At 44.9% G+C, this 22,194-nt stretch overlaps 1 protein-coding gene across 1 annotated transcript in view; it reads left to right on the forward strand.

Annotated features, from left to right (window-relative positions):
- Window positions 1-22,194, forward strand: part of Ncoa2 (nuclear receptor coactivator 2) — a 245,191-nt gene that overhangs the window by 217,408 nt on the left and 5,589 nt on the right. The window contains exons 13-16 of the mRNA XM_036178914.1: window positions 6,344-6,554; window positions 8,329-8,535; window positions 11,263-11,478; window positions 13,830-13,959. Of these exons, the coding sequence (XP_036034807.1) occupies window positions 6,344-6,554; window positions 8,329-8,535; window positions 11,263-11,478; window positions 13,830-13,959 (764 nt within the window). The remainder of the gene's footprint in view (window positions 1-6,343; window positions 6,555-8,328; window positions 8,536-11,262; window positions 11,479-13,829; window positions 13,960-22,194) is intronic.

Here is a 22,194-nt window from a genome sequence, read left to right on the forward strand (position 1 = left end):
AGAGTGTGTGTGTGTGTGTGTGTGTGTGTGTGTGTGTGTGTGTGTGTGTGTCATTGTTTTTACTGTGAGCAAGGTAAATTCATTCTTAGGTCATAGATCATCCACTACCAGGAGTCGCAGGATGAACTGCAGGCTGGCTGTAGATGGCTGAACCCTAAACTGGCAGCAGCCAACTTTCTTAGTCCGGGCTTTGTCAGAGCAGACTTAATGTCTATTTACCTCTCTCTGACTGTGATCCGAATTTAGCTAGTTCTCATATCCAGTGAAGATACTTCTGCCTCTCTTCCTCTTTCCATGAATACTTCTGAGTAATGTAGAAGAATCTCACTGACCATTAGTTAAAAACACATAAGAGGAAATGGATGGGAGGAGAGTTATCAAAGCCATTATGTATTATTGTTTCAAAACCAGTTAACATCTTGAAAACAATCCAGGGTACCTAAAGTAATGTTCAGAATCATCTTCTTCATTTTTTTTTTTTTTAACAAAAAGCAGTCCTCATAACATACAATATGTGCCACTGTAGAATACCACTATCAGATTAATTAACATATCACATCGTGTGCTGGTCATACAAATACCTTGCTCTTCAATATATATTTGTTACTGTTTTCTACCACCTTGTACAACAGATCTCTGGAATGTTTTCCTCCACACTGAAATTTTGGTGCCTCTCCAACATTTCCCCCCAGGCCTCAGTCATTCTGAACAGCACTCTGGTGAGAACGGTCCCACAGTGAGAAGGCAAACCATTGATTTTATCACTCACTTCGAAAAGCAAGTGATAGGCCATTGCAACTGCAGTGGTGGAATCCCTGATTGACTGAGCTTAGTGACCCAACCTAGCCTTCCCCAATTCCTGAACATGTCCTGTCTGGCAGATTCTTTTTGAGTCATGATTGGTTCAGCAGTGAGGAAGTCACAAGGGTTTCTCTACTTAACATGGCCTGTAGTTTGCCCTTGAAAGTTGTGTTGCAAGTCAGAAGGTGGTGTGCCACCTGCCTCAAGAGAGCCACACTCCATCCCACACGGTGCCTGTGAGTCCCCGAGTCCTCAGAGGCTGCAGATTGGTGGCACTCTTGCAGCCAGTTCCTGGGTTCTGAGTACTTGGCCTCTTACTTCTTTCACTTTGGTTCAACAGCTTCTGCTGAAGCAGACTTAAAATTACATTAACATTATTAGTGATTAATCCTAAACATTGGACACCAACCCAAGGTCCTGGAGCACAGTTGTTTTATAATGCTGTGAAACTGAGCTCGGGGACCGAGGACAGCAGAAAGTTAAGAGCAATGTCTTGTGTGATGTGAAGTGGACAACCGAGTTTTCATCTTTTGAGATTTACTGGATTAGATAACACAGAAGTGGTGGTAGTTCAGATGGCGGGCACAGGTAAAGTCACTTAGGTGACGTAACATGCTAGAGGGCAGCTTCCTGACTCAGGAGACCCACTGCAGCTCAGTGAAGAACATGGCTGGCCCCTCGCTCCATAAACAGTAGTTTCTGTCCCAGACCTCAGACCCTGAGGGCTTGGAGGGACAGACAATGAAAGGGATCGATAAAGGGATCGATATTTGTCGCTACTTTGTGTAAATGATTTCACAATCGTCAGACAAGAAAAGTTTTGGGATTTTTTTGTTTGTGGGTTTTTGGTTTGGGTTTTTGTTTGTTTGTTTGGGGTTTTTTTGAGATTTTTTATTTAGGAGAAATAATTTTCTAATCAAAATTATCTGAGAAACAAAGACTAGTTTGTTTCAATATAAATCTGTTGTTTGAAGATTAGTAAGAGCAGGGTCCACAGGCACACACACAGGATTTATATTTTCTGTCATGTAATCTAGCTCCTTGCTCATGCACCTTCTTGCTACTCTCCCCCAGAACACCATTTAAAATACAGCTTCACAGAACCGTTTCAGAGTCAAAACATAGCAAGGAGAGAAGTTACCACAGGAAGTATGCTTTACCTAAATTTAGATCAAAGTTGGCATGAGGGAAAAAACAATGGTTCTCTCATCTCCTGCTTGCCTCCCTTGTTCCCTTCTCTCCCGCCACCTGCTGTCCAGGTTCTTCAGGCTTCCATTTCAGGGGACTACATTAGTTACTTAGAAAGCAAAAGCAGATAGTAAGCCTGGATCGAAATTGACTGTCTTGTTAAAAAAAATTAACTGGATGTGTGTTTTTGAAAGCCAGGAAGTGCTTTGGTGGCACATATTATTATACCTAAAATAGCATATTTTTAGTGGGTAGAGCATTTAAACAAGATGCTCCTACGACATTTCCTAGCAAACAGGAAGCAGAAACTGACAATCATTTCCAGCGTGTGTGTGTGTGTGTGTGTGTGTGTGTGTGTGTGTGTGTGTGTGTGTGCGCGCTGCCATAACTCGTGTGCTTATTACGCAATGGCGCATGGCTGGTACTCAGCCAAGCGGACCCTTGACTCCAGGTTCTTCCTGCCGTTCTGCTCCTTGTGGGGGCCTGGAGATGCTTGACTCCCAGGAAAGGCAAACCACATTTTAAACTGGGAGCGTCAGGGAGTTGTGTCCCTCCAGACACAGTAGAATTCCTTCACAATTCTGTGCTAAGCAAATGGTATGAAACTCTAGTTTTTTATGCTGTTTTTTAAAACTAGTTTAAAATAGTCTTATAAGGCACTTTGTAATTCATGAGAATGCTTATGTCATTAACTCATGTGTTCGTTTATTTCCTTCAGAGAACAAGTTGATTTGACACATGAAAAAAATCATAAAACCAGAAAAATGAAAAGTTAAAGAAATCAAGTCTATTTTTCCTTTGTAGGATTTTATAAAAATCTTTCTGACTCACTTTCTACCAGAAATAGTTGAAACTAACTACCCAAATTGATGGGGCTGATTTGAGCATTCAATAGAAGTGTCTGGAAGGCATTTTAAAGGAAGGCGTTGATCTCTTTGTCTTGCAAAGAAAAATGTGCCTAACATAGTGGGTAGGGTCTAAAAGAACCTCTGTGAGCTATAAACTACAAAACTGTAGAAGAAATTTTCTCTCAGAAACACCATGTGACCACATTTCAGCCCTTCAGATCTTACATGAACACTGACGAAAGTGCTGAAATCAGTCTGCCAAGGGGCAGGGACACTCTGAAATCTATCTCCTTACACTTAAAGCCAGGCATGACGATGTGCTTCTAGAATCCCAACACTCCCAGAGCTGAGACAGGAGGATTGTAAATTCAAGGTCAACCTGGGGGGATTAAACTGATAACAAATTAATATTAAATGCATATTCCAAAAATTGACAAGGAGTAAAAACTCAGGCAAAGCAATGTCTCTAAAAGTTTGTGGTGTGGCTTGAAATGTTAACCTGAATGAATTCAGATAGTGTCCAGAGCTGTGAATCTGTAGATGGAGACCAGTTCCAATGAACCACAGGGAAACCTACGGTGTAGCTGAAGTTTCACCTACACTCCGGAGCTCTCCAGTGTTGTTTTTCAGGTCAGCTGCCTCCTGTTAACTTCCTCGCCCTCCTTCCCTTTGTCTCTTCCTTTCCCGTGTTGGAAATTGAGCCGAGGGCCTCTTGTGCAAGCTTTGCCACTGAGTTCCACTCTCGTCCACATAGGTGATTGATGAACTCATAAATGGGAAAGATCAAAACTTGCAAGTTGGTTTAATTTTTTTGGTTTTTCGAGACAGGGTTTCCCTGTGTAGCTTTGCGCCTTTCCTGGAACTCACTCTGTAGCCCAGGCTGGCCTCGAACTCACAGAGATCTGCCTGGCTCTGCCTCCTGAGTGCTGGGATTAAAGGTGTACGCCACCACTGCCCAGCACAAGTTGGTTTAATTTTAATAAATAAAACTTAGTGATGAGGGGGTAGCTCATTTCATATCACACAAAGTTGGTTTGGTCCCCAGCACTGCATGAGTACAAATATATATAATAGATATGGAAATTTTTAGTTATAAATTATTTGAGCTAGGTATTTCCCACATACCTGTAATCCCAGCACCTAGAAGATGGAGGAGGGGGTTCAAGAATTAAAAGCAAGTCTCCACTATATAGGGGGTTAAAGACCAGATTGGGCTATATGAGACCCTGTCTCAAATTCTTCTTTTTTAAATAAATTGATTTTAGTTACCCAAATATATCTTAACATGTATATATAACATTATATGTGCCTGTGATGTTAAAATATAAGTATTTACATTTATATACACTTAGTATATTATACAGAAATAGATTACAAAAGAAGGTGGCCAGGCGTGGTGGCACATGCCTTTAATTCCAGCACTCAAAAGGCAAAAGCAGGCAGCCTGGTCTATATAGAGAGTTCCAGGACAGCCAGAACTACATAGAGCAGCAGAAAACACAGATATTTACATTACAATCCATAACAGTAGGAAAATTATAGTCAAGAAGTAGAAATAGAAATGATTTTATACTAGGCAGTGGTGGCGCACGCCTTTAATCCCAGCACTCAGATCTCTGTGACTTCAAGAACAGCCTGGTCTACAAAGTGAGTTCCAGGACAGCCAAAACTACACAGAGAAACCCTGTCTTGAAAAAACAGAGTTCCACACTCCAAGTTTAAGGCCTGCCTGGGCTACATAGTGACCTTGTCTCAAAAAAAAAAAAAAAAAAAAAAAAAAGGAGGAAAAAAAAAAGTTCTTGCTCTGTTTAAGGTGGTTTCTAATTTAGTTTGTGTGGAAGAGGAAAGAAGGAAAAATAGGAGGTGAGCCCCTCTCCCTTACCCATACACTGCGCTTTAAAAGCACTTGGGGGAAGTCATGTTGTCATGGGACACTGCTTCAGACAACATAGATGTCTCATTAGAGCCCCGTCCTGTTCTGTGTTACATATATAGACAAAACTCTACAGAGAGTTATCGCAGGTACACATGAAGCACTTTTCTGAGCAATCTGGAAGTTGTGGGAACTTCTGTTACAATTATATTTTAATGATGAAAGGAATTCATCTTGACTGAGTGCCACACACACCCCGCCCCACCACATACGTTACTGTCGAGGGGAAAGCTGGGCTGATCGTAGTGCATCCCTTCCTCAGGAGCTCTCAGGGTCTCGTCACCTGTCTGTAACTCCCAGAGAAAGAGCTCGCCCTACTGCTGGAACTGGCTGACACAAAAATGGTCTTCTAGCTGTTCTAACAATATGTGAGGAGTCCTGGAAGAGAAGTTGCTAAGTTTATTCTTTAGTGCTGTCTCTGAAAAGAATCAAACAAATGTCACTTCAGCCCAGGAGCCTCTCAATGTGACGTGTGTCCAGTCAGAAGATACCCCAGGACCATGTCTTTGCCATAAGTGACAAAAGTCTTCCATGTAGAGGGCAGGATTTGTACATGAGCTGCCCCACTAGAAGTGCATGCCAGCATCAGATGGACTCAGACACTCTTTGTTCAGTTTGGAAGCAATCTCACTTTAGCCCAGGCTGGCCTGTAGCTCACTGTGTAGCCCGGGCTGACTTTAGCCTCAGGTGCCGGGATTCAGACATGGTCACACTGGCTTCATCCCCTTTCCTGTGTTACTGCAATCTCTGGTTTTAAATACTAGCACCCTGATAGTTTCTACTTAAAAGAATGTCTGTGCAATCTTTTTAGTGTCTTAGAAGAAAGCAGTTGGTGTAAATAATGGTCATACCTACATTAATCAATATTGGCAATGGAAATTGAATTGAAGAAGGGGATCAGGAACTCTAAGAAACATGTAGTCTCTGTAAAATCAAGTTAGTAAGTGCTGTGTTTGGTCAGCAGCAGCTTCTGTATATCTTGTCACCTAAGCTGGTAAATGAGAAAACCACTCTCATTCAAAACCTAAAATAAAAGCAAACAGAATGGAAATTCAAATTGCAAAGGCAAGACTTAGCTAGTTCATGAGTGCTTTAAGCATATTTTACACCACCATCCCCCAAGGCAAATAGCCGCTGTTGTTGGGACCCATTCTCACCAGCTTCATTGTTGTTACTCCTTAGGAAAACTTAACCACCAAACCTAGATCCGAACTGTTAAGTCATCGTCCAACTCTAAGTAATTGGAGATATACATGTTCATAATTAACGGGGTGGTCTGTATACAGTAAAGGGAATATATAAACTGTCAGAGAGTCACAAGGTGAGAAACAGCTTTCTTTCCAATTCAGCCTTCTTTCTAGGTGAGGGGGCCAGGGTTCATAGGTTAGATTGCAGTACTTGGTGAACTCAGGTATGAAAGACAATTCATTGTTAAGCTTGACGTTTGCACACGCCTGCTTTTTTCACTTGGCGATGTGCCTTGTGATGGTTAGATCTGTGGATGCCAATAGTGGGGGTTGGGATCCCCACTTGCAGCATGAGCCTGGATGTATACTTCTGTTGTTAACTGCAGCCTGGCAGCGAGCTGGACAACTTGGAAGAGATTTTGGATGATTTGCAAAATAGTCAGTTACCACAGCTTTTCCCAGACACAAGGCCAGGAGCCCCTGCTGGGTCAGTTGACAAGCAAGCCATCATCAATGACCTCATGCAACTCACCGCGGACAGCAGCCCTGTTACACCTGTTGGAGCCCAGAAAACAGCGCTGCGAATGTCACAGAGCAGTGAGTATGCCCTCTTATCATTTTTGCTGAGGAATTTCCCATTTCATCCCCATCAGAAACAGATTAATTAAAGTCTGCCTCTGTTTAGTTACTGGGAGGGTTTTTTTATGATACAACAGCACCATCTACTGTCCTGGTCTGTCAGTGTTCAGAATGGATTTTGGTCCTGTTGAAGTTCCTCTGCTAACTGTAATACTTTCTTTAGAGAGGAAGATTGAAGCCAGGCATGGTACTGCAGGCCTATAATCCCAGGCATGTGGCTAAGGCAAGAGGGTGGTGGGTTCAAGGCCAACCTGAGCTACATAGTGAGCCCCTATCTCAAAAAAAAGAAACTAGATTATTTTCAAAATTTAATTGTTGTCCATGAAAAGACTGCTCACAGTCAAATGCCTTGCTCTATCATTTAGGAATTTTATTTTAAATTTGTTTGAGCTAAGTAAAAAAATGCTATTTACTCTGATCACATAGCTTACAAACCTGATCATGGATGAAGTTTTCAGTTTGTGTGAGAGAGCAGTTTGTCTATAGCACACCCATGGTTTACAGAAAGACAACTTCCTCAGTGCTGGTAAACACAGTGACTGTCTCTACCTCAGGAGGTTTGAGCCAGTGCCTAGCACTATTCTCAAGTCTGAAAAGGCAAGTGTCAGCCAAATAGAGAATGACTACCTTTAGAAACGAAATCCTTTCTTGGATGGTTCCTGCCCATTCTGCAAAGGGGAAAAGAAGAAAGGTGAATTTTTGTTTTGCCAGGGTGATCAGAGAGCTAAAGAATTGAGAGAATAAGGTAAGAAGCATACAAGATGCTACTCCTTAATCCAAAGAACACGTGGGAGCTCACAGCTCCCACCCTCTCTGGAGCTCCCAGTGGGACTTGATTAGAGAACAGAGGCCGGGTAAATGACCCCGGAAGGGCAGGACTCAGTGTGGCATGTAATGTCTGTCCCAGCCTTCATTTTTCCTGGATGTTTTCTTTCTACTGTGGACTATGAAGCCCCCTTCTCTAAACTGAGCTGCTACAATCTGTGTTTATGAAATTAAAAGAACGCAAAGTGCTTGGTGTTACCTAACAAATTAGCTCTGCAAATTGTGCTACAGAGTACCCGAGTGTTGCAGTAACATTGTTATAAAATTACAGGTCATCTACTTGATACTAGATAACTGCTCAGGGCACAGTCAATTCTTATGAACTAACAAAAATCATCTCATATCTAAACATGTGCCCACAATTAAAGAGGCCACACAGATGGTGACAGCCTTTATTGCTTCGGGTAACACAGTGTACACTCAAAGATCTTAATTTCTAGTAAAAATATCCACTTCTAATTCATCCTAAACCTTGAAAGCCCAGTTAAGAAATAATATCCTGACATCCAAACCATATGTGTGTAGCTTTGTTACTGCATGTAATAATGAGAAAAAGAAAAAGACTACTGTGCCAAAGTTTGAATAATATAACGTGAACAATATCATATTAATGCTTTATTTAACAAAAACTTTCAGTATTAAAACTACTGGAAAGAAAAATGTGTTATATAGGTTTTACATTCCCTTTTCCTAAGGCCATTGAGAGTTAGATCAGAGACCTGTTGATAATATCATATGGGGTGCTGCATATGTTTTCTGTATGTTACTTGTCCTCCATGTAGGTAGTTGGTCCCTGGTGTGCATCTTCGTCATTTTACAGGTGACATTTTCCCTAAACACTGCTATTGTTAATATTCCTTTTCATTGCCCTTTATTAACCTTCAATTTTCATTTGTTTTCTCCTTAGCTTTTAATAACCCACGACCAGGGCAACTGGGCAGGTTATTGCCAAACCAGAATTTACCACTTGACATCACATTGCAAAGCCCAACTGGTGCTGGACCTTTCCCACCAATCAGAAACAATAGTCCCTACTCAGTGATACCTCAGCCAGGAATGATGGGTAATCAAGGGATGCTAGGAAGCCAAGGAAACTTAGGGAACAATAGCACAGGTAAGGGCTGCTGCTGATTGGTGGGTTGTGGAACTGAACAGTGTGTTTGTGCGTCAGGATAGTAGAAGTGCACAGACACTTGGTAGAAGCTGTCTGTGTCAGTGCAGAAACCGCGCAGATTCTCTGAGCCTGGCCTGTGGGAAGCCACACCAGCAAGTGACCAGGTCATCCTTCACCTGCTGCTTTGATGAGGTTTCTGAGCATCAGTCTTCTTGTCCAGACTTCACTTCCATCCCGGCTATTGGTCCGAACATGGAAGGGCCTATGCAAAATAGCTGGTGCTTGTTAGCATCCAGTGATAATCGCTGATACCCCCAAAGATGTATTACTGTGTTTGGAGTATTTCAGAAGGAGTTTAAAATTCCACCAGTCTTTCACAATTGTAGGTCCTGTTTCCAGTCAGGAAAGAAAGAAAGAAATTGAAAGTGAAGGTCTTTTTGTCTGTCTTACTGCGTTTTCATTGTAGACTTAGCTTTGCCGGAGGCTAAAGCTGGAGGATGACTTGAACCATAGATTTTTGTGTGTTTTGCTTTATTTTATTGGCTTTTGTCTTCTTAACTTTTAATGCATTTTAATAGCTTCAGATTAGGACAAAATTAAATGAGCACGTTGGTTTGGGACCACAGGGTGGCCCATTTCAAAACTAGTGTAACGCTAATTACTTTAAGTAGTGATGTGTCCAGCCCAACCAAAACCTCCAGCCCCAATTCAGGGAGGCTTTCTGGAGACTGGAGAAGTTGCCTGTGATCTAGCTGGACCTTGACCTGCTGTAGTTTTCCAACATCCAGCACATTCTCCGGGCACATTTCCTAAGGAGTCCCTGCTTCTGCTGCAGCTGCCATAGAATCCAGGCCTGAACTCACAGCGCCTCCTCCAGCCTTGGAACAGCATTTGTTAAGGATCTGGAAGGATGCTGGCCCCCACTAATGAAGAGCTGCTCAGAATCTATAGCTTCTTCCTTTGTCTCAATGACATATTAGACACTTGGGCATAGAAATAAGTAGATATTATAAAAAGAACTTGCAGTTGTGGGTGTTTTAGTTCTTGCTATTTTTAGCTCAGTCTGTAATCCCTGTGCATTGCCATTTTAGTTAACCAAAGATCAGAGTTCTATTTAAGGGGAAATGGTGATGTTTTATTTCCTGTTGCTGAGATAGAATTCCTGGGAAACTGAGCTGCACTGTTGTCACTTCATTCATTCAGCAAGTATTGACTGCTCACTCATGTGCCATGCCCTGGCCACCTCATTACATTACAGGTTCATGAAACCAGTGCGTTGTCACTGTGCCACTCTCAAATACTGATTTAGAGAAAAGTGGCTGATGGTTCACTAGGGGCAGCTCCCTCCCAGGGAAGAAAAATCGCTCTGTGTTGTTGGAGGAGTCTTATACAGGACCGTAGGGCCATGAGGATGGGCGTACCTGAACTTGGGCATCCCTGGACCTACTGGTACCTGAGCTGTAACAATCAGATGGTAGTCTCCCTCAGCTTCTAAAAACAAACACCCAAAGGAATAACATCATCTCGTTGCACTAATACTGTTGAGTTAGAGATAGTTTCCCTCCTCCTGTCTGTAATCTTGTTATGCTATTTACATAGGAGGTTATTTTGAAAAACAAACTACCTATTCTCCCATAATGTCTTTGTATAGACTAAATATAAGATGCTTGATGTGTGTGTTAATATCCTCACAGTTTTTGACTCTATCCCTCATCATCATCCTCAGCACACCCTCGTTTCACAAGTGAGGAAAGACCCATGTTCTGTCCATGTGTTAATTAGACCAAATTTGTAGTTGCTTGACCCAAATAAAGTCAATGAAAGCAAACCGTATATTTGGTATATTCCCTGGATCAAATATTTCAAAGTAAAGAGATGTCGTTTCTGAGGCTTTCCTTTCAGCAGCAGGTCTTAGCCACTGCTTGGCCATTGCCAACATCCAGGGCCGAGACACTAACAGCCCCTGAATCCTGCTTGGTGATGTTGACTACTCATTGTTCATGTGATCAGCGGCCAGTGTAGAAGGATTCTCTCACACACTCTGCATCTGCACAGTCAGGAATGCAATGGTCCAGGAGCCTGGAGTCCTCTCAGCCTGAGGACTGTGTCAAAAAGGTCTTACTAGGTTCCCTTAGTACCTAGAGACTGCCCTTGGTAAATTTTGAAGTTTACCCATTTTTTTTAATGGAAGTTGTTATTGAAGTGTCTTGTGGTGTGACAGCCTAGCGTAACGGTCAGACAGTGAACATGCCTGCATGTCTCCAGACAAACCAGAAGGAAGATGAGGGTGTTTAAGGCGTCCTTAGTCTTTGGGGATGCTGTCTGATTGGGGTCGTTAACTCGGGATTGATTGTCAGTTCTTCCCTTGTCCTCCTCACCTCACGTTCTTTTTGGAAAGTAAGGCTCTGACGTGTGTGTCAGCTAATGTGATTCACTTCCTGAGGAAGGAAGTTGGGGTTACCCACTTGCCGCAGCACCTGTTCTGAGTACATATGGGAACAGTTTTAGCAGCTCTTCCGAACCAAACAGAGTAGCAGATTCGTGTCATGAAAACTATTGTAATTGCCAATTCTTATTTCTTCGCCAAGGGCCCAATCTGCCCAGGGAGGGTTTGCCGTTGGGCAGTTTGCAGTCATGGTCTGAGTCTCAGTGGGGCGGTAGGTCTGGTGTTTGCTTGTGTGCTGTTTTCGGTGTCTGCCTCTCTCAGCTCCTCTGCCTTGCATGCAGGAATGATTGGCAGTGGCACTTCCCGAGCCACCATGCCTTCTGGGGAGTGGGCACCACAGAGTCCAGCTGTGAGGGTCACTGGTGCTGCTACTACTGGAGCCATGAACCGGCCAATCCAAGGAGGCATGATTCGGAACCCAACAGCCAGCATCCCCATGCGAGCCAACAGCCAGCCTGGCCAAAGACAGATGCTCCAGTCTCAGGTCATGAACATAGGTAAGGCGATGCAGTACCTTTTCTCTCCTTAGCCTTTCTTGAAATAGAGGGTCAGCTCATGGGGCCTTCCAGACTTGCTTCTGGCTTGGAGCCTAGGTAATCCTCTGTTGTGAAGCAATCCTGAATGGGATTTTGCTAGAACTTTGTAGAATCATAAAGCAATTGCATAATTTTAATTTGGAGGCAAAGCGCATTAGAATGTCACATTATGAATGCTATACACATACATAATCATTCATATGATAGTGTAAAGGTAAAGACATAGCTGAGTGATGTAGCTGTAATGTTGAACTCTACACAATCATCCTGGTCCTCCAAGGCCCTCAAACCAGACTGTGAAGTCAGACTCTTCCCTAGGCCTCACTGATGACGTGGCCTCTTGTACAACAATGACACAGCACTTGAGGATCTCTAGAATTCCATTTAGAGAGAGTTGGCATTATTAAAATGAATTTTTGCACTCATTCCACAAAATCTCTATGTGACGTGATCGTCATAGACTGTCCTGGTTGCCTAGTGCTAAAGGCCTGGAAGGATGTGGGAAGTGACTCCCAGAGACAGGATTTCTTTTGGGGCAGATGAAAATGTGCCAGTGTTGATGTGGTGGGTGGTTTGTACAGCTAAACATACTGATACCTACTGCATGGTACACTTGAAAATTATCTCAGGTAACCTGTTACATTAAAATATTCATGCGCACACCTATAATCCCAATACTTGGGAGGTGGAGGCAGGAAGACCAGAAATCTGTCATCCTCAGAAGCATAGCAAATTTGAGGTCCACTTGAGCTAAACGAGACCCTGTCTCCAGGGAAAAAGATCAGTAATTTATACAGCTCCTACTTGATACTGTTAGATTTCACCACGGACATGGGACCTTCCTCTGATATTGTACATTAGCTCAATTCTGAAAAGTCTGTGTTTGTAAACTTTTGTGTTGGATATTGTACAGGAAGTACTCATTCATTCACAGGAAAATGCAAGATTGTTTTGACAGAATATCAGGTTTCTTGTCAGAACTCTGACATTAAGTCTCTTCCATAGGTACTGAATTGCTGTGTGCATTTTGACTCAGTATTCTGAGAGTGACATTTAAGGTTACATTTCTAGGCCGGCGGTGGTGGTGGCGCACGCCTGTAATCCCGGCACTCTGGAGGCAGAGGCAGGTGGATCTCTGTGAGTTCGAGGCCAGCCTGCTCTACAGAGTGAGTTCCAGGAAAGGCACAAAGCTATACAGAGAAACCCTGTCTCGAAAAACCAAAAAAAAAAAAAAAAAAAAGATTACATTTCTACATATGTACTCAAAGTAGTAAATGGTTCCCAAACTTAAATTTGTGTCATTTGAAAATACTAATATATATATATATATATATATATATATATATATATATATATATATATACACCCAGATTTCTATGAAAAATTCAGCTGAGACAATTTTAAGATGCTTGTGAAAGTCATAATAGGGGTCTCATATAGAGAAATTTTTGGTCTTTTTCTGAGGCAGGGTTTCTCTGTGTAGCTCTGGCTGTCCTGGAACTCACTCTAGACCAGGCTGGCCTCAAACTCACAGAGATCTGCCTACCTTTGGCTCCTAAGTGCTGGGATTAAAGGTGTGCGCCACCACTGCCTGGTGTATATAGACATTTAATTTATTCCTGGTCCTTGCTGAAGGGCATCTCCCTTTTGGAACTTCCAGTATATCTCTGTAAGGCTTAGCTTGTAGCTAAATTTCCCTAGTTGTGAATAAACTCAACAAAGCCATGAATTCAGCCCAACACCAAGTTGCCTGCCGTAGTGGAGGTCAGATGGGTGGATAGTAGAGTAGTGTGTACACTCATGGGACCCTCAGGAAAGAAGTGTGTCTGAGTGGGTGCCTGCTGTGGCATTCCAGTCTTCCGCAAGCACCCATGTTCTGGCCGGGGTTGTGCACTGTAGGATGTGGTATGGAAGTGAGGTGGAAGTTGTGTCCATTCACCACCACCACCATGTACAAGCTATTGCACAAATGTTAAACCATGCAGTGGAAACCATAATTATGTAATATATACTTACTAATGTTTATGATAGTTGAAAAATGAGTTCGTGTTGTCTGTAAGTAAGAGAATAGGGATCCTGCTGTTACTGCCGATCTGGACATGCCCTGAGGTAGGTGACACTAACCTTGGTATTTATTGCTTTCATTTGTACTTCCCACCAGAATACACGGTCTTTCTTCACCTTTATGCTTCTGCCTTCTCATTTCCATCAACCAGCAATTGTACTTGGTAGTATACAATAAATAAATGTGTGCTCTCTAAACTAAAAGATACAGGATTATAGGCTTTTCTTTTTTCTTTCTCCTCTTTTAGGGCCTTCTGAACTAGAAATGAACATGGGGGGACCTCAGTATAATCAACAGCAAGCTCCTCCAAATCAGACTGCCCCGTGGCCTGAGAGCATCCTGCCTATAGACCAAGCATCTTTTGCCAGCCAAAACAGGTGAGTCTGGGTACCAGGAAAGTTGGGAGAGCATCAGCTCATGGCTCATGTGTTCTATTCGTTGTTCCAGACCTGCATCTGGATGAATTCCCTCTGAATGGGTGATACTTCCCAGCTGTCATTTCTTCAGACCAAGTCGTCCAGTAGGCAGGGAAAAGAAGATGCAAAAGTCAGCAGGACCTAGACTGCCTTTAAACACCTGACAGTCTTGGGGGAAATGCTGCATTTGTGCTTCTAAGTATAATTGGGCAGCAGTACACAGTATAGATGCCTCAAGAGGAATAACCATGTTTCAGTAGCAACAGGAAATGATCTCATTTTGTGTTGTATGTATTTTACCACAATTAACAAAAGAAAGGGGGCACCCACCTCCTCTCCAGGGTCTAGCTAGATCACTGTCTAGTCCTCACCCCTTCTCATTGCAACAGATAGAGACCGTTACAGAAAACCATAACCAATCAAAATGCAGCTGTGGAGCCAGGCCCAGTGGCTACATCTGCAGGACAGCTCCCACTCCTGAGGGTCAAGGGACATTGTGAAAGAGGGGACAGAACAGTCACAAGAGCCAGAGGGTCAGGGAGTTTACTGTGAGATTGTACGTCCTGATGGTATCGGAAGGCTGCGCCCATACAGTCTCACCAGCATGACTACCTGAACACGAGCTAGACAAGGACATTCCGAAGTGAGTTGGAGAAGGACTTCTAGGCCTCCACCCCACACAAAGAACTACAGACAGCTAAGGAAGGCTGAGTGGGAAAAACAGTCTCCCCAGGGAAGAGCACACCAGCTGGTACCCAGTGGTCAGCCCTGAAAACATACACACAGGTGACATTGTACAGACTGAGCAGGTTATATTTAGGAATGTATACGTCTTTACATACACACATATACATGTGACCACTAGTGAGAAAGGAAGCTGGGAATTTGAAATGAGCTAGCGTATGGGAGGGTTTGAAGGGAGAAATGAGATTATTGAAATGGAGCTAGTAAGATGATACAGTGCTTGCTTGCTGCACGAACATGAAGACCTGAGTTCAGAGTCCAGAACCCATTGAAAAAGCCAGCTGTAGTGGCATGTATTCGTAATCCCCGCACTGGGTAGCAGACAGGAGGGACTGTGATGCCCAGGGGCCAGCTAGTCTAGTTTAATCCTAGAGTCCCAGGCCCCAGTGAGAGACCTTGTCTCAAATAAGGAAGAAACCTGATGTTGACCTCTGGTTTCCACATGTATGTGTGCATGCGCGCGCGCACGCGCACACACACACACACACACACACACACACACACACACACCAATCCCAGCACTCAGAGGCAGGTAAATCTCTGAGTCTAAGGCCAGCCTGGCCTACAGAGTTCGTTCCAGGAAAGCCAGGGATACACAGAGAAACTCTGTCTTCAAAAGAACAACAACAACAGAAAACACACAAAAAGACAAACACAAAGTCCTTCTGTCCAGGCCTCCAAATGCAGGAATGACAGATGCGTGACCCCACACTAGGCTTTAATAAAGCATCATGAACATTCTAGAAGACTTTTAGCACCTTATTTATGTTTATACACTGCCCGTCTGTCTTCTCAGGTCTTTTTTTGTAGATTCTCACAGTGTGTGTCAAACCTCATTAGTTCATTCACACACTGTTTTCCATTTTAAAATTTGTGTGGTGCCTACATGAGTTTATGTACACCACATGCTCACAGAAGCTCTTGGGCTCCCGAGGATCACCAGATGTGGATGCTAGGACTGAGTGCTGGTCCTTTCTTAACCTCTGCCATCTCTCCCTCTCCCTCCCTCTCCCTCCCTCTCCCTCCCTCTCCCTCCCCTCCCTCCCTCCCTCCCTCTCCCTCCCCTCCCCCTCCTCTCCCCCTCTCTCCCCTCTCTCTCTCTCTCTCTCTCTCTCTCTCTCTCTCTCTGTCTCTCTCTCTCTGTCTCTCTCTCTCTCTCTCTTTACTTTGTGTGTGTGTGTGTGTGTGTGTGTGTGTGTGTACAGGTCGAGGTCAGAGGACAACTTTTGGGAGTTAGTTCTTGTTTGTTTTTTGTTTTTTGAGACAGAGTTTCTCTGTGTAGTTTTACGCCTTTCCTGGATCTCACTCTGTAGCCCAGGCTGGCCTCGAACTCATAGAGATCTGCCTGGCTCTGCCTCCCCAGTGCTGGGATTAAAGGCGTGTGCCACCACTGCCCAGCTCTCTTACTTTTTTTTTTTTTTTTTTTAAGACAGTATCTCACTATGTAGTCCTAGCTAGCCTAGAATTTTGTATTAGACTAGGTTGGCCTAGAACTAAGAGATTTGCCTGCCTCTGCCTCTAGAGTGCTGGAATTAGTCATATACCACCACACCCAGGTAATATTTCTTAATTCATGTTTTCATATTTTTATTTCTATATACAGTATTCAGTATAATTCATCCTTATATTATACTGTATATTATTTATCTTTAGCTACATTAAGTAAGATTATATCTTTGGTTTTTTTTTTAATTGATCTGTTTTTTTTTATTTTATGTGCATTGGGGTTTTGCCTGCATGTATGTCTATGTGAGGGTGTCAGATCCCCTGGACTGGAGTTAACAGACAGTTGTGAGCATCCATGTGGGTGCTGGGAATTGAACCCAGGTCCTCTGGAAGAGCAGCCAGTGCTCCTAGCCGCTGAGCCATCTATCTCCCCAGCTCCCTCTCTTTGGTTTTTAGCAGTTGCTCGCCTAGTCATTCTTATGGACTCGATGGCTTGCTTGTTGTCTGTGACTCCATCCTCGCGCCTTCACAGTTACCGTCTAAATCCCTTGATCAGCTCTTCCAGCACACTGACATGCAGGTTTGTGGGCATTCTAGTCTAAACCGTGGGCTTCACCCAGGACCACCTGTTTCCCTGAAGTTTTGTTTTGTTTTGTTTTAATTTTTGCATATTTGCCACATTTTGGTTTCCTATAATTAGCAGAACTGTACAAATGGAAGTCACTGTGACACCGTAAATGGATATATTATTCACTGATCATGTTTGCCCACCCTCTGTACTTCCTACTTCCCATTGTCCCCTTCCATTGTTATAGATGCCTTTTCCTAGGAGCTCATAGCTGATCATGATCTGTGGGATACCTGCGTTCTAAACTGAGGGTGCTTCCCTAGAGAGGTTCACCCCAGACTCTGCTGGTCAGTGGGCACTATTTATTGGGTGTCTTTGAGGTTTCCTACCTCGGTCTGTCTGACTCTGATTGTCTATTGTTCTGAGAATCCTACTGTCCTGGCTGCAAAGAGCATCACAAAGCCACAGGGATGCTAAAGGCAGTGACTCCTCAGGGTCCTTCTGACCTTTGACCCTTCCACTGTGGTGTCAGTGAATAGGATTATTTGATAGGGTGGAAACCCACCTATTTCCATGGAAATGTGTGGTGGTGTTGTGTTCCCCACAAAATTTTGCACCCTAATAATTTATCTGGGGTCAGAGAACAGACAGCTACTAGAACAAAGCCAAAAATGGTGGTTAGAAAATGGGTCAGAGCAAGCCATAGCAGAAGTTGGGTAGTGGTGGTGCATGCCTTTAATCCCAGCACTTGGGAGGTAGAGCTAGCCGGATCTTTGAGTTCAAGGCCACTTTGGAAACAGCTAGGCCTGGTGACTCATGCCTTTAATCCCAGGGAGTGATGGCAGAAAGCAGAAAGATATATAAGGCGTGAAGACCAGAAACTAGAAGCATTTGGCTGGTTAAGCTTTTAGGCTTCTAGCAGTAGTTCAGCTGAGACCCATTCTGGATGAGGACTCAGAAGCTTGCAGTCTGAGGAAACAAGACCAGCTGAGGAACTGATGAGGTGAGGAGGCTGTGGCTTGTTCTGCTTCTCTGATCTTCCCGCGTTCACCCCAATAACCGTCTCAGGGTTGTTCTTATTAACAAGACCTGTTAAGATTCCTGCTACATCAGTGTTTACAGAATACAAATAAATAATAATTAAACAGTAGTGTCTCATAGTTCTTGCATGAAATCAAAGATCAGCTAGGTTAGTTTGTTTTTCTCATCTCTGACTTGTAAGAAGGTTGCAGTCGGAGTTTGTGCTGGAAGTTTAGCAGGGCATGTATTCAGCATGAGAAGCCTCAGGGTCAGTCCCCAGGACCACGAGTACCACTTTGGTGTTGATGCGTGGCTGGGTATTTGCTGGAGATGGTTCCCATCTTCTCGTTTATTTGTTACTACTGCACACCGTCTGGGAGGGGTGGCGGGGAAGAGTGTTCTTTCCCTGTTCCCCACAGTCCCTCTTTGTCCCTGTGCTGGATGTCCCTGCTGGGTGTCCCTGCTGGGTGTCCCTGCTGGGTGTCCCTGTGCTGGGTGTCCCTGCTGGGTGTCCCTGTGCTGGGTGTCCCTGTGCTGGGTGTCCCTGTGCTGGGTGTCCCTGTTGGGTGTCCCTGCTGGGTGTCCCTGTGCTGGGTGTCCCTGTGCTGGGTGTCCCTGCTGGGTGTCCCTGTGCTGGGTGTCCCTGTGCTGGGTGTCCCTGCTGGGTGTCCCTGTGCTGGGTGTCCCTGTGCTGGGTGTCCCTGTGCTGGGTGTCCCTGTGCTGGGTGTCCCTGCTGGGTGTCCCTGCTGGGTGTCCCTGTGCTGGGTGTCCCTGTGCTGGGTGTCCCTGTGCTGGGTGTCCCTGCTGGGTGTCCCTGTGCTGGGTGTCCCTGTGCTGGGTGTCCCTGTGCTGGGTGTCCCTGTGCTGGGTGTCCCTGCTGGGTGTCCCTGCTGGGTGTCCCTGTGCTGGGTGTCCCTGCTGGGTGTCCCTGTGCTGGGTGTCCCTGCTGGGTGTCCCTGTGCTGGGTGTCCCTGTGCTGGGTGTCCCTGCTGGGTGTCCCTGCTGGGTGTCCCTGTGCTGGGTGTCCCTGCTGGGTGTCCCTGCTGGGTGTCCCTGTGCTGGGTGTCCCTGTGCTGGGTGTCCCTGTGCTGGGTGTCCCTGTGCTGGGTGTCCCTGAGACAATGACTGTTTGCAGGACACCATGACCACTGCAACTCTTACAAAGGAAAAACATTTAATTGGGTTGCTTACATCTTCAGAGTTTTAGTCCATTATCATCATGGTACGACATGGCAGCAGGCAGGCAGACGTGGTGCTGGAGAATGGGCTGAGATTCCTACATCTAGACCCACAGGCAACAGAAAGTAGGCTGAGATACTGACTGTGGCTTGAGCATGTATGAGACCTCAAATCCCACCTCCACAGTGACAGGCTTTGTCCAACAAGGCCACGCCTACTCCAACAAAGCCACACTCCCCAGTAGTTCCACTCCCTATGAGCTCACAGAGGCCAATTACATTCCAACTAACACCCCATCTTCACACACTTACAGTTCCTTACTTGGGAGGCTGAGGCGTGAGGATTCCTGCAGGGAGCAAGTATCAGGCCAGGCCATGGCTGTGGAGCAAGAACTTGTCTCAGAAAGTAGAAGACTTGTTTTTTGCATTTGTAAGGCTGGGTTCTCTGTACACTGCATGTGTTTCTAAGGGAACTAGAGAAACATGTACTGTGCCACTGAGGCAGGACATAGTGTATCTGTCTTTTGGTTTTTCGAGACAGGGTTTCCCTGTGTAGCTTTGCACCTTTTCCTGGAGCTCACTTGGTAGCCCAGGCTGGCCTCGAACTCACTGAGATCCGCCTGCCTCTGCCTCCCGAGTGCTGGGATTAAAGGTGTGCGCCACCACCGCCTGGCGTGTATCTGTCTTAATAAAACATGCTTAGTAACATGCTAGTCCGACTATACTAGGAATCTTTTGTTTTCATCAAGTAGAAAGTTCCTAAACCTGTATGATTTACTTTCTAGCACATGGTCAGCACAGGGGTAAAATGTACAATCCCCACCTCAACACACAGCCTGGTGTTGATGCTTTGAACATTAAGTGCCCTGTCCAGGCAACATAGCACAGACAGTGGCCCAGTGTAAGAGGGGAGTAGGATGGTCAAGAGTGCCTGTGAGGTGTGTGAGAAGCACGTGGTGTGTGTGTGCATGTGTGTGTGTGTGTGCGCACAGGCGGGTGCGCACCTGTGTTCCTCAACAGAAAGATGTTACACAGGGTGGTCAAGATTCAAGAGATGTTGTGATGTAGCATGTGGAAAGGTCTGATGTGACTGCAGATTTGACCCTGAATTTCACTGCCATCATCTGGCCCCAAGTGCATAACCATTTTCTACATAGAGCTGAGGGACGCGGTAGGAATTATGCGTACAGTGTGTCAGTACAATGTGTTTGGGAAGAAGCAGCTGAGGGTGTCGTGTTGGGAGAGTCCTAGAGACTGCAGTGAGGTAGCTGCAGAGCCTGGGACCACAGCAGGGAAGCCACAGGTACTGCTTTACCTTGAGGTTTGCGTTTTCCTACAGTGCTATAGGTCTGTGTGCTTTGAAACTCTCTGCTTCTGAGCTACCGCCAGCCTGCTTTGCTTTTTAATGTAAACATATGCTTGGGAATTTTGATTTTAAAAAAATCCAGGAGTGTTGATATGTCTCTATCCCAGGACTTGGGAAGCAGAGGCAGGTGGATCTCTGCAAATTTAAAGTCAACCTGGCCTATATAGTGAGTTTCAGGCCCACTAGGGCTGCATAGTGAGTCCCTGTCTCAGAAAAACAAAACAACAACATGGTATTTTATTATACAGGAGTACATGTTTAACTTGGGTGACCATGTGTGTCTGTTTTCTGTTGTAAGTACTTGGTAGCTGCAGAGTTAGGAGGTCATTCTCATAAAGGATGAGGCTGGGCCTCCCCAACTCCCTGGCTAGCTTCAGTGGGATAAAGATTGGCAAGTCTGCTCATGCAGGTTCCACGTAGTCTGTCATAGTTAGATTTCATATAGCCCTGTGTAGCATGACTCTTTAAAGTTCTTATTAATAAAATCAAACCCGAGGCCAGTTATTGGGGTGAATGCTGGAAGATCAGAGAAGCAGAACAAACTACAGCTATCTCACCTTGCTAGTTCCTCAGCTGGTCTTGTTTCCTCAGACTGCAAGCTTCTGAATCCTCAATGGCTCTCATCTGAACTGTGTTACTCCAAAGCCTGAATGCTAGTCCTAGCCAAATGCTTAACTAACTATATGCTTTACTCACTTACCTTAGTTCCTGGTCCTCACGCCTTATATACCTTTCTCTTTGTGCCCCCACTCCCTGGGACTAAAGGTTGGGTTTCTGGGATTAAAGGCGTGGGTCACCATGCTTAGCTGTTTCTAAAGTGGCCTTGAACTCAGAGATCACCTGGCTCTGCCTCCCAAGTGCTGGGATTAAAGGTGTGTACCACTACCACCCAACTTCTGCTATAGCTTGCTCTGACCCATTTTCTAGCTCTGGCTCTGTTCTAGTGGCTGTCTGTTCTCTGACCCCAAATAAATTTATTAGGGTACACAGTATTGTTGGGAACACAATACCACCACAGCCCTGTCATTCATTGGTGGAGGAATCTGGGGAGGAATGTTGTTTTGCAGTACAGCTTCTCACAAAAGCTGACAGCTGTTAACACAGCTGGACAGAGGTTGTGCTAATTAGGGTTGTCATTGCTTTGATGAAACACCAGGACCAAAAGCAAGTTTGGGGAGGAAGGGGTTTTTTTGGTGTACACTTCCACATCGCTGTTCATCATTAAAGGAAGTCAAGACAGGAACTCAGACAGGCAGGAACCTGGAGGCAGGAGCTGAGGCAGAGGACGTGAAGGGGTGCTGCTTACTGGCTTGCTCTCCATACCTTACTCAGCCTGCTTTCTTGTAGAACGCAGGTCCACCAGCCCCGGGGATGGCACCACCCACAATAGGCTGGTCCCTCCCTCGTGAATCACTAATTTAAGAAAATGCCCTACCCAGGCGGTGGTGGCTCACGCCTTTAATTCCAGTCAGGCAGGTCTCTGAGTTCAAGGCCAGCCTGGGCTACCAAGTGAGTTCCAGGAAAGTCGCAAAGCTACACAGAGAAACCCTGTCTCGAAGGAAAAAAAAAAAAAAATGTCCTATAGACTTGACTGTAGCCTGACCTTCTGGAGGCATTTTCTCAATTGAGGTTCCCTCCTCCAGGATGACTGTAGTTTGTGTCAAGTAGACATCAAACTAGTCAGCATAGAGGCAATACTTCACTGCCTCACTAAGTAGCTTTTCAGGCCTAAGGGGACATGCTCTAGAGCCCACATCAGCTCTTGACCACCACAACTTTCTATGAGCCCCACTCTGCCCAATTGTTAGGCACTAAATATTGGGGGGGGGGGGGTCTCTTAAAGTCCCTCCCAGACATGCAGTTGACATTTCTG

The sequence above is a fragment of the Onychomys torridus genome, chromosome 2 (assembly GCF_903995425.1).
Source record: "Onychomys torridus chromosome 2, mOncTor1.1, whole genome shotgun sequence".
Taxonomy (NCBI): domain Eukaryota; kingdom Metazoa; phylum Chordata; class Mammalia; order Rodentia; family Cricetidae; genus Onychomys; species Onychomys torridus.